The sequence below is a fragment of the Fusarium oxysporum genome, chromosome X, assembly GCF_013085055.1.
Source record: "Fusarium oxysporum Fo47 chromosome X, complete sequence".
NCBI classification, from domain to species: Eukaryota; Fungi; Ascomycota; class Sordariomycetes; order Hypocreales; family Nectriaceae; genus Fusarium; species Fusarium oxysporum.
The window spans coordinates 766,545-779,762 of record NC_072849.1 but is presented as its reverse complement, the minus strand read 5'-3'; the positions used below and the strand labels follow the sequence as shown (position 1 = coordinate 779,762).

At 51.4% G+C, this 13,218-nt stretch overlaps 5 protein-coding genes across 5 annotated transcripts; 2 read left to right on the top strand and 3 right to left on the bottom strand.

Annotated features, from left to right (window-relative positions):
* Positions 1 to 244: 244 nt before the first annotated feature.
* FOBCDRAFT_169125 (uncharacterized protein) lies at positions 245 to 4,419 on the top strand. Its single transcript, XM_031191141.3, has one exon. The coding sequence runs from the start codon at positions 251 to 253 to the stop codon at positions 4,358 to 4,360; it is 4,110 nt and encodes a 1,369-aa protein (XP_031032372.2). The 5' UTR covers positions 245 to 250; the 3' UTR covers positions 4,361 to 4,419.
* Positions 4,420 to 4,591: 172 nt separating this feature from the next.
* On the bottom strand, positions 4,592 to 7,062 carry FOBCDRAFT_253391 (NADP-dependent oxidoreductase domain-containing protein; the record flags this gene model as incomplete). Its single annotated transcript, XM_059611043.1, has 3 exons — positions 4,592 to 5,739; positions 6,204 to 6,516; positions 6,556 to 7,062. The coding sequence occupies 3 exons, from the start codon at positions 7,060 to 7,062 to the stop codon at positions 4,592 to 4,594; spliced, it is 1,968 nt and encodes a 655-aa protein (XP_059467923.1).
* A 977-nt stretch (positions 7,063 to 8,039) lies between these two features.
* On the bottom strand, positions 8,040 to 8,953 carry FOBCDRAFT_323482 (histidine phosphatase superfamily; the record flags this gene model as incomplete). Its single annotated transcript, XM_031191138.3, has 1 exon — positions 8,040 to 8,953. One exon carries the CDS (start codon positions 8,951 to 8,953, stop codon positions 8,123 to 8,125), a length of 831 nt encoding a protein of 276 aa, XP_031032369.2. The 3' UTR covers positions 8,040 to 8,122.
* An 832-nt stretch (positions 8,954 to 9,785) lies between these two features.
* FOBCDRAFT_280084 (major facilitator superfamily domain-containing protein) lies at positions 9,786 to 11,450 on the top strand (the record flags this gene model as incomplete). Its single annotated transcript, XM_031191137.2, has 1 exon — positions 9,786 to 11,450. The coding sequence occupies one exon, from the start codon at positions 9,786 to 9,788 to the stop codon at positions 11,448 to 11,450; it is 1,665 nt and encodes a 554-aa protein (XP_031032368.2).
* Positions 11,451 to 11,551: 101 nt separating this feature from the next.
* Positions 11,552 to 13,114, bottom strand: FOBCDRAFT_285194 (fungal-specific transcription factor domain-containing protein; the record flags this gene model as incomplete). The annotated part of the gene is made up of 3 exons (XM_031191135.2): positions 11,552 to 12,293; positions 12,344 to 12,863; positions 12,919 to 13,114. 3 exons carry the CDS (start codon positions 13,112 to 13,114, stop codon positions 11,552 to 11,554), a joined length of 1,458 nt encoding a protein of 485 aa, XP_031032366.2.
* Between the last annotated feature and the right edge of the window lie 104 nt (positions 13,115 to 13,218).

The window sequence follows — 13,218 nt, the reverse complement described above, 5'->3', positions numbered from 1 at the left end:
CGCCACTAAGCGTAGGCCTTTGGGTTCACAAGGCGTTCTTTGGTGGTATTTTGTGCCTCGTGAATGTGAGACTAATGCTTCAGCTGAATGCGTGGACCGGTCTGGACTCTGGCAGTGAGGAGTCATATTTAACCGTGATCTGTCCCATCAAACAAGCGAAGCTTGGCGATTCTGTGAATAAATTGAGAAAGTATCTGTGAATAGCGTCATAAGAGTTATTGAAGCGCTTTTTAAGGATTGTGATATCAAGATGGCGAGTGGTCCGCCTTACAATGGTTACCAGGTGCCGCCTGGTCCGGGAGTGCCTAACCACGCTCCCCCACCACCAACGCAGCAGTACTCTCAATCCCCTCACCTTCAACAATACTCTTCACCTCCGCCTCAACAATATGTTCCTGGTCAGCAACCGAACTATCAATCGCCTCATCCAGGCCACGCGCAACAGGCCTACCAAACTCCGCAGCCGCCTCCAGCACAATATGCACAATCACCGCAAGGCGTGCCTCAGCAGTACGCATCGGCTCAGCAGCACAACTACCAGTCTCCTCCTCCGCCAGGCCACTACCAAGTGAGTCAACCCGCGCAATCACCTCAGGTTCAGCATACCCAATCGCCGCAAGGTCAATATCCTCAGCAGCAGATTCCTGGCCAGCAGCCCAGCTACCAGACACCGACCTACGGTGTCGCAGCCCCGCCGACACCTGCGCAGCACCAGCAGCAGTACCAGCAACAGGCCGCTCAGTTCGCGACTCGACCCTCAGCTCAAGCCCAACTGCAATCAACCGCTCAATCCTTGTTTAAGTCTGGAAAAGGTATCCTGGGAAATCTCGCTAGCAACATCAAGTCCAAGTACCCTGCTTCCTCACCTTCCGGCGCTCCGCCAAGTTCTGGCACCTCATACACTGGGGAGGCACCGAAGCCAACGTACAACCCCGCGCAGCATCCCACACAAACGCCTTTGAGCCCGACAAACTCATTCCCGCAAGGATATGGCCAAACTCAGTCTCAGCAGGCATATGCCAATCAGGCGCCTCCAACACCGCAGCAGAGCGTCCCGCCCGCTGCTCCAGGCTATCCTCCGACTCAGCACCATGCAGCACAAGCGACACCCTCAGGTCAGCCACCCAGTGCGCCTGGTCAACCATCTCACTTGAGTTGGCAAGAGCGTTTAGAGGCTGCCCAGCACCCCAGTGTGGAGTTTCAGCAATCGCACGCGAATGTTCACGTAGGTGTACCAGGCACAGTATCTCAGCCGCTGGTTCAATCACCACCAGGTGCCTCGCCATATCCCCAGCTCGCATTGCACCATCAGCAGTCCAATCCGTATCAACCTACATCTGCGCCGCCTGCCCATCAACCTGTTCCACAAGGAGCGGGCTCTGCCGCCTCACCTGGGTACGGCCAGAACCCTCCTCAAGCGCTTTCGCCGCATCAACAGCACCAGAGTGCTCCTCCTCAGCTTCAACAACAGACATCATGGCCACAACAGGGTGGCGTGAGTAATTCATTCAACCCGGCACTGTCATCGCCCCCACCTCCGCCACAGACAGCTCCCCCGTCTGGTCCTCTCGTTGGTTCTCCCAGCCATGGCTCTCCTGCTCTACAGCAACAGCCACAGTATCACCAGCAAGCTGGTGCGACCAATCCTCAAGATCCAACAGCGACCCAGCAAGCTGGTCAAGCATCGACGTATCAGGCTGCCCCAGCTAGTGCCACGCACAACCCGCACCAGGTCCTCCCGCCCCAGCAGCTCTATCAGAGTCCCCCTCCCCAAGGGTACCCGCAACAGCAGGCAACTGGTCCTTACAACCCAATGGCCGCTTCAGGGATGTCGCCGACCGCGCATACAGTACCTGTCCCGCTAGCTCAGAGTGTTCCCATGAGCCACCCACAAAGTCCTCCTGCAGCACAGTCACCGCACCAGCAACACCAAACTCCACCAGCGCAGCAGCTTGTCAGCCCGTCGGCAGCAACTCAGGCGCCTTTTCAGGGAGTTTCTGGACCCCAGGGGCAGTATTATACACCAAACCAGGCGCAAGTCCCTCAGACTGGAGGTGCGCCCGGTGGTGTCCAGCCGATTGCTCCCCCAGGCCAGGCTCACAGCTACCCGCCTCCACCACCTCTGCAGCAACCGCAGCACGATGTACACTCTGTCGCTGCCCCAGTACCAAGCCATTCCCAACCGTACAGTCCACCGGTCAACCAGCAGGTTCCTCCGGCACAATACATGCAGCATCCTGAAGTCGCAACTACCAGCCCTCCGACCTCCCAGCATTATACGTCACCTCCTAATCTGCCGCCCACAGCTGGCACGATCAATCATGGACAAGTGCCTGCAAATCCCCCACCAACGGTACCAGGTCAGCAGTTCCAGCCATACCAGCCTGCTCCCGAACTGCCAAACTCTCAGCTTCCACCGGCAAATGCGAATAATGTACCCAACCAACCCGCTGCTTATGGCTATCAACAAGATCCTGTCGCTTCTCTGTCTGCTCAAATGAACAATCTGAACGTCCTGAATAGTGGTCACCCCCTAACAGTACCTAGTACTGGCTCGATCGCACGACAGGATGGGCCTCGGGGACCGCCTCCCTGCCAAGCTACTGGTATGTCCAGCGACACTCTCCCATACTGTCCCGAAGATAGAACCGTGAGCTATTCGCTTGATTGGTATCGTTTCATTGCTGTGCCACAGTATCTCATTTGTACGAGGTGCTATGCCGACTATGTTCAGAGCACCCACCTCGCGGGCCACTTCGAGAGGTACCATTCGCCCGAGGGCACAGAATCCAAGTGCGGCTTCTGGTCTCCTCGCGCACGAGAGGTACTCTGGCCGCAGGCTCTTCAGACTAACGACGTCAGACCTCTACAGGCATGGATGGAGAAGAGCCTGACTCTCAAACCATGCAAGGGTAGGGTCTGGACAACTGCTGCTGACGAGGTCAAGTGGTGGGGTATGGTCAACAACGAGATCGATGGGTTCATATCGTGCGATGCCTGCTACGAGGACCACGTCGTCGGCACCGCTTTCGAGTCTCGCTTCCAGCTTTACCGTCAGCAAGGTCAAGACGAAAAATGGATGTGTGATTTGTGTATACCTTACATCGCCAAAACAGCAGTTAAGATGGCAAAGCAGAATCACTGGAACGGCTTCATCGAAGCCGCAAAGGTGCGCGTTCATCTTCCACTGTGCGAAGGCAGAGATGAAGAGTCCAACAATGGACATTGGATGTTACCGCGCCGCAAGATCAAGGACATGACCATCTGCGAGGCATGTTATCTGGACAAACTTGCCTTAACGCCATTCGGCAACGAGTTTGAACGTCACATCCGTGCAGAAGGCTTTGACGCCTTCGTTGAGTCGATTGGCCAGAGATGGAAGTGCAAGCTCACCGATACAGCTGTTAACATGAGTATTGCGCTCGAAGCAGCCATCTATCGCCGAGACTTCGACGTCTTCTGGAATGCCGCCAATGCCATTTCTGGTCTCGTCCCATGCACTATTCATGGCATCGTACGTGGCAATTGGTGGACAGTCGCTGGAGGGTGTGCCGACTTCGATGTCTGCGAGGCTTGCTATAAGGGAATCGTCGAGACGTCTGGCCTCGAGAAATTCTTCGAGCCTGTCCAGCGCGATCAGACTGTCGACATCATTTGCAACTTTTGTCCAGGTACTCCCCGATGGGGCATGTTCATCACCAAGTTCGCCGAAGCTCTTGACAAAGGTGTCTTCAGTCACTACTCTGACTACGTCAAGAAATGGGCTGGAGTGCCGACCTGTCCAGGTATCAAGAATAGAGGCAAGAGTAAATGGTGGGGACACCCAGAGGCTCTGGCCTGTCAAGACTGCTGGTTGAACTTTGTGGCCGATACTCCCTTAGGAGATTCCGTTCCTGTCAAGGACGTATACGACGAGCGTACCTTAATCTGCCAGCTATGGTCTCCAAGAATGCGCAACATGTGGCTCGCAGCTTGTGCCGCCGGACCTCCTGGATCGCCGGAGTCACAAAAAGCCCTGGATGAGTTCAAAGCCTTTGGAGCAAGACGTGTTCAGGTGTACAACGCGACCGTACCTCACATTGAGATGATACAGCAGATGCAGATGATGAAGCAAATGCAGGCTATGCAACAGGGACAACTAAGCTTGATGTATCAGGGCATGAATGGCATGGCATCTATTAGTGGCAATACGGATGGGTACTTGCATGGTAATAGTTCCGTTGGATACTATGAGACTGAACATGGGGTCACGGCGGCGAACATGATGAATAACATGCATGCTGGGATGGCGGACGCGAATAAGATGAGTGATTGGCAAACGATATTGCAGCTACAGGCCACTTGGATGGAGGTTGAGTAATCTAGTTCTTGAAAGTGGACAGCTTTATCTCGAGATAGGTTTACATGATCATAAAATCCATTCCGTTGTCCTATTCTGCTCTCATGAGAATCGCGTGTTCGTGTATCTAAAGTCCATGCCATTGCTAGCGAGACTCTACCCCGCAGCACTTGATGTAGCTCCTAATTTCCTCTACTTCTTTTCTTTCCTTTCACCCCTCTATACTCTGAACGCCGAAAAGATGGTCTTCACTCATGCTCTCACAGGCAAACCCACCTGCAGATACCCAAGTCCTCCCTCCATCGTATCCGCCGGTGCGATCAGCTTCTTCAGAATAGCAATCGCCTCATTCCCGCCACGGCCATCGGAGGTCCTCTCATCCTCCCAGTACTGATACAGCTGCCACCACCAGCAGTGCGTGACCCCATCAAGGCCCTTATACCCAGCTACTCCATCCAGTCCAACACGCTTTGCCCAAGGCTTGTCGACGATGTAGTGCAGGCAGATGACTTCCTCGTCACGCCAAATGTTGGGGTGCCAATACCGCATCGTCTTGATAGCGTTATACTGCCACCCAAGTGCATACCACTTATTCTCAAAGAAGTATGCCAGAAAGTCCTGATCGGGAAACATGAACGTTGAAAGTAGCGGCGTCGTGTTGAACACATGCAACATCCGATCCCAAAGGCCCTTCGAAGGATGAAAGATGAACATGCCACCATTGAGAAGCTTGTGTGGTGAAGGTGACGTCTCAGTAGGTTGTAGAGGCTCCGTAAGCGCTGTGGGATGTTCAAGCGGCGTGTAAGCACAATTCTCCGTCCTCCAATCCTCAGGAGCCCAAGAATCTGAATCAAGGTTGCAAACACAAACATGATTCGCTGCAATCCAATCATCGGGCAAATGCGTCTCAACTTTGAATACAACATCCATGTTATCCAGCACCGCCATATCAGCGTCAAGGTAACACACAGCGTCATACTCAAACAGCTCAAAAACACGAAGTTTCGTCCACGTATCCGCAAATCGCTCAGCGATAAGCGTCATCTTCACACCCTCCGGCGGGAGAAGATGCTCGCACTCGCGAAGGATCATGTTGCATTTTGGCGCCTCAAGCTCAAGAACGCGTTTCGCATCTTTGGGGAGGTTGGGCGTGTAGAACACTACGAGAGGGTAGATTGAGACGTTGCGCTTGAGGGTATAGGCGAGGATGATGACGCCGGGGAGGTAGGAGTCGCGGGTGATGAGGGTTGCATAGGCATTGTGCCTGGTTACGTTGTCTGCCATTTTTGTCGTGTTGCAGAAAATTCTAGTATCAGGGGGGAAGAAGAGGGTGAGTGTCGTTGGCTGGATGAATGGAGCGGGAGAAAGAGGGGTTGGGGGAGATTCGTGCACGTCATGACCTAAATATGTGAAGTCATTATTTAGTAGTATTTATCCCTTACATTATTGACGCTTTTTATGATTTGTGTTCAAAAGTGTATGAGTTATGCGAAAAAGCAAATACGGACTGAATGCTGTGTTACAACGAAAGTGTCGGTGAGGCTTTGTAGGCGCCACGACGTTGGTCCCGAAGATGAGACATTGAGATTATCGTGATTATCGAGATTGTACCTGAAGTGAATCTAAATCAATGACGCGTGTAAGCATTGATCTTTGGGAGGCTAGGAACTCGTTTATCTAAGATCTACAATCCAAGAGATGAGCCAGATCTCGGGATCTAAAGTTCAAGTTAAGATTCAGTGCAATATCCATCTCACCTCTTCATCCTTGTACTGCAACCCCAGCACCTGAAACTGCAATCCGACTTTATCACAAAGCTACATTACACCGCATCAATAATTATCCACCGCTTGCACAATTGCACCCGCAGCGCCCTCATCCAGTTCATCCAGCGCCTTCATATCCCTGTCATCCAGATCAAACCCGAAAACATCGGCATTAGCTTTGATGCGCTCCGGTGTATCGCTCTTTGGAAGGGGAACCCAATTCTTCTGAAGACAATATCGGATTAAAACTTGGTTAGGCGTGACTTTGTGCTTTGTGGAGATGCTTTTGAGGGTTTTATTATCGGCCTTTTGGTTGCGAACGAGAGGAGCGTAGGCTTCTACTACGATGTTGTTCTTTTCGCAGTATTCCACGGCGTCTCTCTGCTGTGCCCAAGGATGCAACTGATGGACCTGTTAATATCCTATGGTGCGCGTCGTTTGGTAACTTACCTCAATCTGATTGACGTGGGGAGGCCAAACTTTGGCGAATTGCTTCAGCTCTTCGATATGCTTGATACCAAAGTTGCTCACGCCAATACTCTTCGCCTTTCCCTCCTCATACAACCTCTCCAGGGCCTGCCACATCTCCTTTCTCTTTGAAGCACCACTATTGGGGCTATGAATGAGGAAAAGGTCGACATAACCGCTCTCAGGATCAAGCTTCTCAACGCTCTCAATGCATTTCGCGAAGCTTGCGTCCACAGAGCCAGCTGCCTCAAGGATCTTGGTAGTCAAGAAAACGTGTTTCCGATCGACGTTCGACTTTTGAACTGCTTGGCCAACCTCTGTTTCATTGGCGTAGTATTGCGCCGTGTCGATGTGTCGATATCCAGCTGCAAGTGCAGTAAGGCATGACTTGGTGCAAACTTCAGGTGGCGATAAATATACGCCAAACCCAAGCTGAGGAATTTGAACCGAATTCGCCAGAGGCAAGGTATCAGATTGTGAGCGCTCCATTGTCAATCAGTGAACACTAATAATCTCACAAATAAGATAAAGTTTGGTGTTTTTGGACAAGAGGGGTAGATTTTGTTTTACTGCTGTGTAACTTGTGCGGAGCGCGTAGAGATCCAGTCATAACTCGTCAGTTGAGTCGATGACGTTGTCAATACTCCTCTTTTTCGCCGTCTTTTAAAACTGAGTCAATGATGACATGAGTGAAATATGCTAAGCAGAGTGATAACTAATTAATGCATTATAAGAAAAGTGTTTATAGAATTAAATTATATTTTCTTTTTATTATCAACGATTCTTCGCTCACTTGATCTGGACTGTGTGGACATTGAGCGCAGCAGTGAAGCTGTCAATCTCGACCGGGGATTCGCGTAGACACCGGTAGACCGTCAGGGTCGTTTCTGATAACAATGGTGGACAGACTCTCCAGTTCCCAGTCGGTCGTAACTGCAGAGGTTTGGTCAAGGCGATGCTCTGCAGTGACGGTACAGAGTTAACCAGGTCAGGCATGTCTTCTGACCCCCTGGCAAGATGCTGAAAAATGCTAGAGTTCGTCGCGGTATCGTTGCAGTATCGTTGTGCTTGACGAGCCCCCGAAACGTGTTGAGATGGCGTTGACATATTATTGAAGAGCGCTGGGGCGTCTTTTAGACGAATTGTGTTACTGGTCCCATGTCTCAGGGCTGGATAAAGGGGGGGATCAGGAGAACGTCTCCTTCACATATTTAACGCTCTATATCGAGGCCACGTCCTTAGTTTAACAATCACTGCAAGTGGAGGGTATAATGTTCGCGTGGGGACGCAGGTATCGGTTAGTTGTTTCAGTCTACACTGGGATGGTCGTCGGCAGTCGCTGATTTCTGTCACAGTACGCTTCGCAGTCTGTCGTAAGCTGCTGTGAAAATATCCTACACAACAACTGGTCTTGTGGATCGATGTTGACTTGGATTGAAGTCGATAAACTGAACCATATTGCTGAAGTTTTACATTGATTCTCTATCATGAAAGTGGAGCACTCCGTCCTCATAGAGGTAGGGTGCAACCACTATGATACTGCATTCTATCATGCGACCACACTCGTCTCGACATTAACTCCAATTCTATCGGGTCTCTGCAGCCCCTGTCTCTCCCAGCTCTCCATCGCCTGCTCAAATAGCCCCGCCTGTTCTTCCTTAGCCGGCATAGGATTACCTTTTCCCCTTCTCAATCGACTCTCCATCGTCTCAGTGAGCCTGACCTCCACATCTATATCTTTCATTACGTCTTGCTCGAATACGTAGGATCGAGTCTCGCAGTTCTTCCATCCCGTCCCAGGGTTCAGCCATGAGTCCTCCCAGTCATCGGTGAAGTAGTGCAGGAAACCGCCGTGTGTCACGAGAGCAACTTGAGGGTCCGTATCGCCTTGCTCGATCAGTTGTCGGATCTTCTGTCGGATGAAGATGCGGGCGTCGCGGGCGCGGGCTGCTATGGCGTTGCTTTCTGGGCTGTAGCGAGTCCCTAAAGCCTTCACGTTCCAGCCGTCCTGGACTAGAGATAGATCGACAGGCCAGTTACTCTCGGTTACAACTTTGCGAAGGACTGATGGATCAGTTCCAACATCGCACGGGTCATCCGAGGTTTCTTGAGCATCCGGGATGGCGATGATTTCAGGGTGACACTTGCTGCTGCCCTCAAGGGCTGACTGAAACACCAGATAGGCAGATTGAAGTGTTCGGTAAAGGGGAGAGGCAAGGACAAGAGATATCTTTGACTGATCTGAGAAGGCCGTCTCTCGCAATGCCAGGTTCTGCTCTTCACCCAAGGGGGTCAGACGAGGATCCGGAAGAGTGTAGCATCCGGCACCGACGTTGTGGAAGCCCTGTCCATGGCGGATGCAATGTATCACTGGTGACATTATGAGTGAGAGGTGAAGAAGAAGAAGAAAAGACTTGTTTCAAAGAGTCAATCTGCTGATAAAATCGCAATTCACAAGACATAGGATGAGTACCGGCCTGGGATGCAAGAAATACATCTTGTACTAGACTGCTGAATAATCCTGTATTTCTAATCAAATATTTTGATACTGGCAATTGTTGTTCCCAACACAAGTAGATAATTAGCCTTTGCCGTATCTCGGATGAATCTCGAAGCAATCAGAATGCTAGCAGATCGGCCGCGGCTAACCTGATATGGGCAGCCAAGACTCCTGTCGTGCATTAGCGTGGTATCCACTGCCGCCTTGCCGGTAAACTTCGCATATCTCAGGGATTGAGATCGGAATAAAGTGGTTTTCAACTTTATTAGTTTGCAATAATGATGGCTGATAGGCCGCTAGGAATATTCAAATGACTTTAGTACGCTGAGTTGTTAGCAGGGAACGTGACGATAAGTGGTAAGAATGATAGATACAACGCCACATGTTGAGACGACTGCGCGGAACAAGTACAGGGACGCATGTGTCAGTATCTGGCTAACACTTCGAATCCTCGGGAGCTGTAAGCGGTGGACTCAGGCTATTATCAAATCTCCGTGGTCCGCAAAATCACATCTTCATACGTTATGATTACAAATGTGTAATAATTATGCCAAAAGGAAATCGTTTAAGATCTGTTGCCCTCATCTTTTCATAGCCCTGCCACTGCTCATACACATCTCTGCATATCCAAGGGGCCGATATTTGACAGACAATGACACAATCATCGACACCTCCATCGCCGCTTCATCGGGCTCCCAGCAATCCCTCCGCAATGCCGACTATCCCGTCGAGAGGATGCAGCCCCCGGGCTCTAACTCAAGGTGTTGATCCTCCACCAAACAACAACCCTGCGCCGGATCTCCATGACACTACCGCATCGTCGTCCGTAGTTGACGAGTCCCTCCAAGCACGTATAGAACGCCTCGGCCGCGAACGCCCTCCGATCTTTACAACCCGCTGGAGCGAGATAATCTTCGTCTTCAGCATCTCCATGTCTCAATTCCTGACAGAATACTTCGTCTCGGGATTCACTGTCATCCTCCCAACACTCATCAGAGAGCTCGATATCCCACAAGCAGCCAGCGTATGGCCAGCAACCGCTTTCTCACTCGTCATCGCCAGCACCTTGCTCGTCTTTGGCCGTCTGGGTGACATATGGGGAGGATATCCCGTCTTCATGTGGGGTCTTGCCTGGCTTCTTGTCTGGAGTATAATAGCCGGGTTCAGCATGAATCCGCTGATGCTCGACTTGTGCCGGGCTCTGCAAGGGCTAGGAGCTGCCGCTTTCTTGCCTACTGGAGTCATGCTTATGGGTTCCTTGTATCGTCCTGGGCCACGAAAGAACCTCGTCTTTGCAGTATATGGCACTTCAGCGGTATTTGGCTTTTTCGGGGGCATTCTCATGGCAGGCATCGTAGGTCAATTCACCCGCTGGGGCTTTTACTTCTGGATCGGCGCTATCCTGACGGCAATTACGCTGTTAACTTCAGTCTTGTCCATTCCGCATCCTCATTCAAAGGACCAGCCCCCAAGCAAAGTCGGAATGGACTACCCTGGCGCCATCACGATCGTCTCTGGCCTCACCCTAGTAGTGTTTTCCATCTTGCAATCAGCACATGCCCCTGCGGGTTGGAGAACGCCATATATTCCAGTCTGTTTCGCACTTGGTGTCTTGTCACTCCTTGCCGCAGTCTACATCGAAACGCGCGTCGCTGTTCATCCTCTCCTGCCGGCTTCGATCTTCACTACTCCTTGCATGAGCCCTCTCCTTTTGGCCCTCTTTCTGCTCTATGGCACCTGGGGCATCTTTTCCGTATATGGCACGCTCTACTTCCAGAACATCATGTCTGCCAGTCCGTTGCAGGTGGTAGCATGGTATGTGCCTCTCGGTGTTGCAGGCCTCATTTTCAGCATCATAGAGGGCTTTATCTTGCACCTAGTTCCAGGACGTGTGCTGTTGATCATCTCTGGCCTGGGAGCAGTAGGGTCACAGCTTCTCATTGCTCTGATTCCACCCGGAGGAAGTTATTGGGCATGGGTCTTTCCTGCGGTCATCTTCAGCACCATAGGAATTGACCTATCCACGATTTTGATGACCGTTTTCGTGACGACGACTTTTCCTACAGCACAACAGGGACTGGCTGGCAGTGTCATTAATTCTGTGCTGCAGCTAGGTGTAGCCTTTGTCCTTGCTTTGACGGACATCATCCAATCAGCAACGGTAGATGAGGCAGGATTGGCGAGGAGCTATAAGAACACGTTTTGGTTTGGAGTAGGTGCTGCAACCGTGAGCTTGTTGATTCTGGCAATCTGGGGTAAGGTACCTAAGGCCAGTAGTGATTTGACCGCGGATGAGAGGGCTGAGCTCATGGAAGAGGCAAATGCTGAGCAGCGAAGAAACCAAGACAGCAGGGGCGGTACCGTGAGAGATACATGACGCCACATGTCGAGCTCAGCTCACGAGTTGTTGAAAAGTGGCCCGTATAGTCTAACAAGGCCTTCAGCCAGCATAGCAGATCATCTGGGGTGGCCTTCCAATCATGCAATCAACCAGTCGGTGCCTAAATTCCTTAGCGTCTCGATCCAATTCCAATTCTCTTCCCGTTCGTAGAATTCGTCATCGCTGCTCGTTAAGAGAACCTCATTCTTCCTCCCACCCCATATTGTCCGCAATGCTCCGAGAGCGTCTCTGGTAAATCCCCAAGGCTCGATTTTCCAGAGCTCTTGGAATCTTCTCTCTACCCAGGCACGATTCGTGAGGTCACGCGTTTCCAGACCAGCGATGAAGGCAGGCCACGCTGTTGCTGTGAATAATGCATCTCCAGGGTGCAAATGTGAAAGGTGGGTGATGATTTCGGCTGCTAGAACCTGTAGATCATCTGGCAATACCGTACTGGGCCATAGAAAAAGAATAATGCGTGAGAGATAGACACATACAGCTGTCCGGTGTGCACATGCAATCATAGTCCGATGGAGGAGATCGTCAGCGGGCGAGCGTGGCTGTAGATTGGTGGCCCAGGCAGCTGGGTCGAATGACTTGGCAGTGTGCAAGAGCTGAAGCGCATCGTGATGTCCTGAATTGATCGAGGTGTCAGGTAACATGTAAACGTCGTTAATGTTCAATATTTGAGCCCCTGCCTGTATCAAAGGAAGGAGAGCTGCCGGAAATGATGAGCAATGGTTCCCTTCGGCATCTTGAAGCAGCGACATGGTAGTCATCGATAGCTCACCGCCGTGCGGTAGATAAGAATTCGCGAATGATGACCCGAGAAGATCATACCTAGTTCATTTAAACCCAAGAGCCATCAATAACTGGGCAGGACGACTTACACCAAGCAATTAGACACCAACCAGCTGCGAAGAGGGCTGAAAATAGTGCCCGTCCCCGAGCCAGATGCTACCAGTTTCTCAATGATCATTCTCGCACCGTTGATGTGAGATATCCAGCTGCCACGCCCAGAGTCAATGAGCTCGAATCCAATGAGTAGAAGTACCGCCGCCAGAATCGCATCAACATTCGCTGAAGCCATGCTTCCGACAGCGGAGTTCAGCAGACAAAGTGCCTGCTGCTTGGCCCTGAGTGCATCATGGAAAGCCTCCGGGTGTGATGTCGTACGGCCAATCGATAGAGAGTCAACAAAGCTTTTGCTGCTCTGAGTCGAGGCCATTGTCGTGAAGATGCTTAAAGAACTTGATGGCCGTTGACAAGAGTTTGACATATGCAAAGCCGAGCTAGCGATGATGGCCTGCAATAGCATGGGCTGCTGGTACGCCATCGGAATCAGCTCCCGAAATGGATTATGCTTGGGGATGTCATAGAGAACGAGGTCCTTGCAAACGTCACTTGCGACTTTTGCCAAAGAATATTAGTATGAAGAGCAGCCAAGCGGGCGGAGGCAACCTACAATAATCCAGATATCTCCTCGATCGACAGTCTATATCTTGAACAAGCGGGTCTGTAAGCGAACGAGGAGAATTCGACTCAGAACTTGTGAATGAGGGCTGGCTTGTCGACAAGATACGAGGCCGTGGCGCTTGTAGAGTGGCGGTCGTATCTCCGTTCTGGACCTTGCCAATGTTGTCGGATGTAACACCAACCATTTTCCCACGACTTGCCATACCTTTCTCCCATCGCAACAGAACGCCATAGCCCAGACAACTTTGACCCCTACTGGTGCATTTCAGGCACTGCGGAATGGATCGGT

Excerpts from the sequence above, each read along its gene's own strand:
- FOBCDRAFT_169125 (XM_031191141.3), top strand. The coding sequence starts at position 251 with ATGGCGAGTGGTCCGCCTTACAATGGTTACCAGGTGCCGCCTGGTCCG.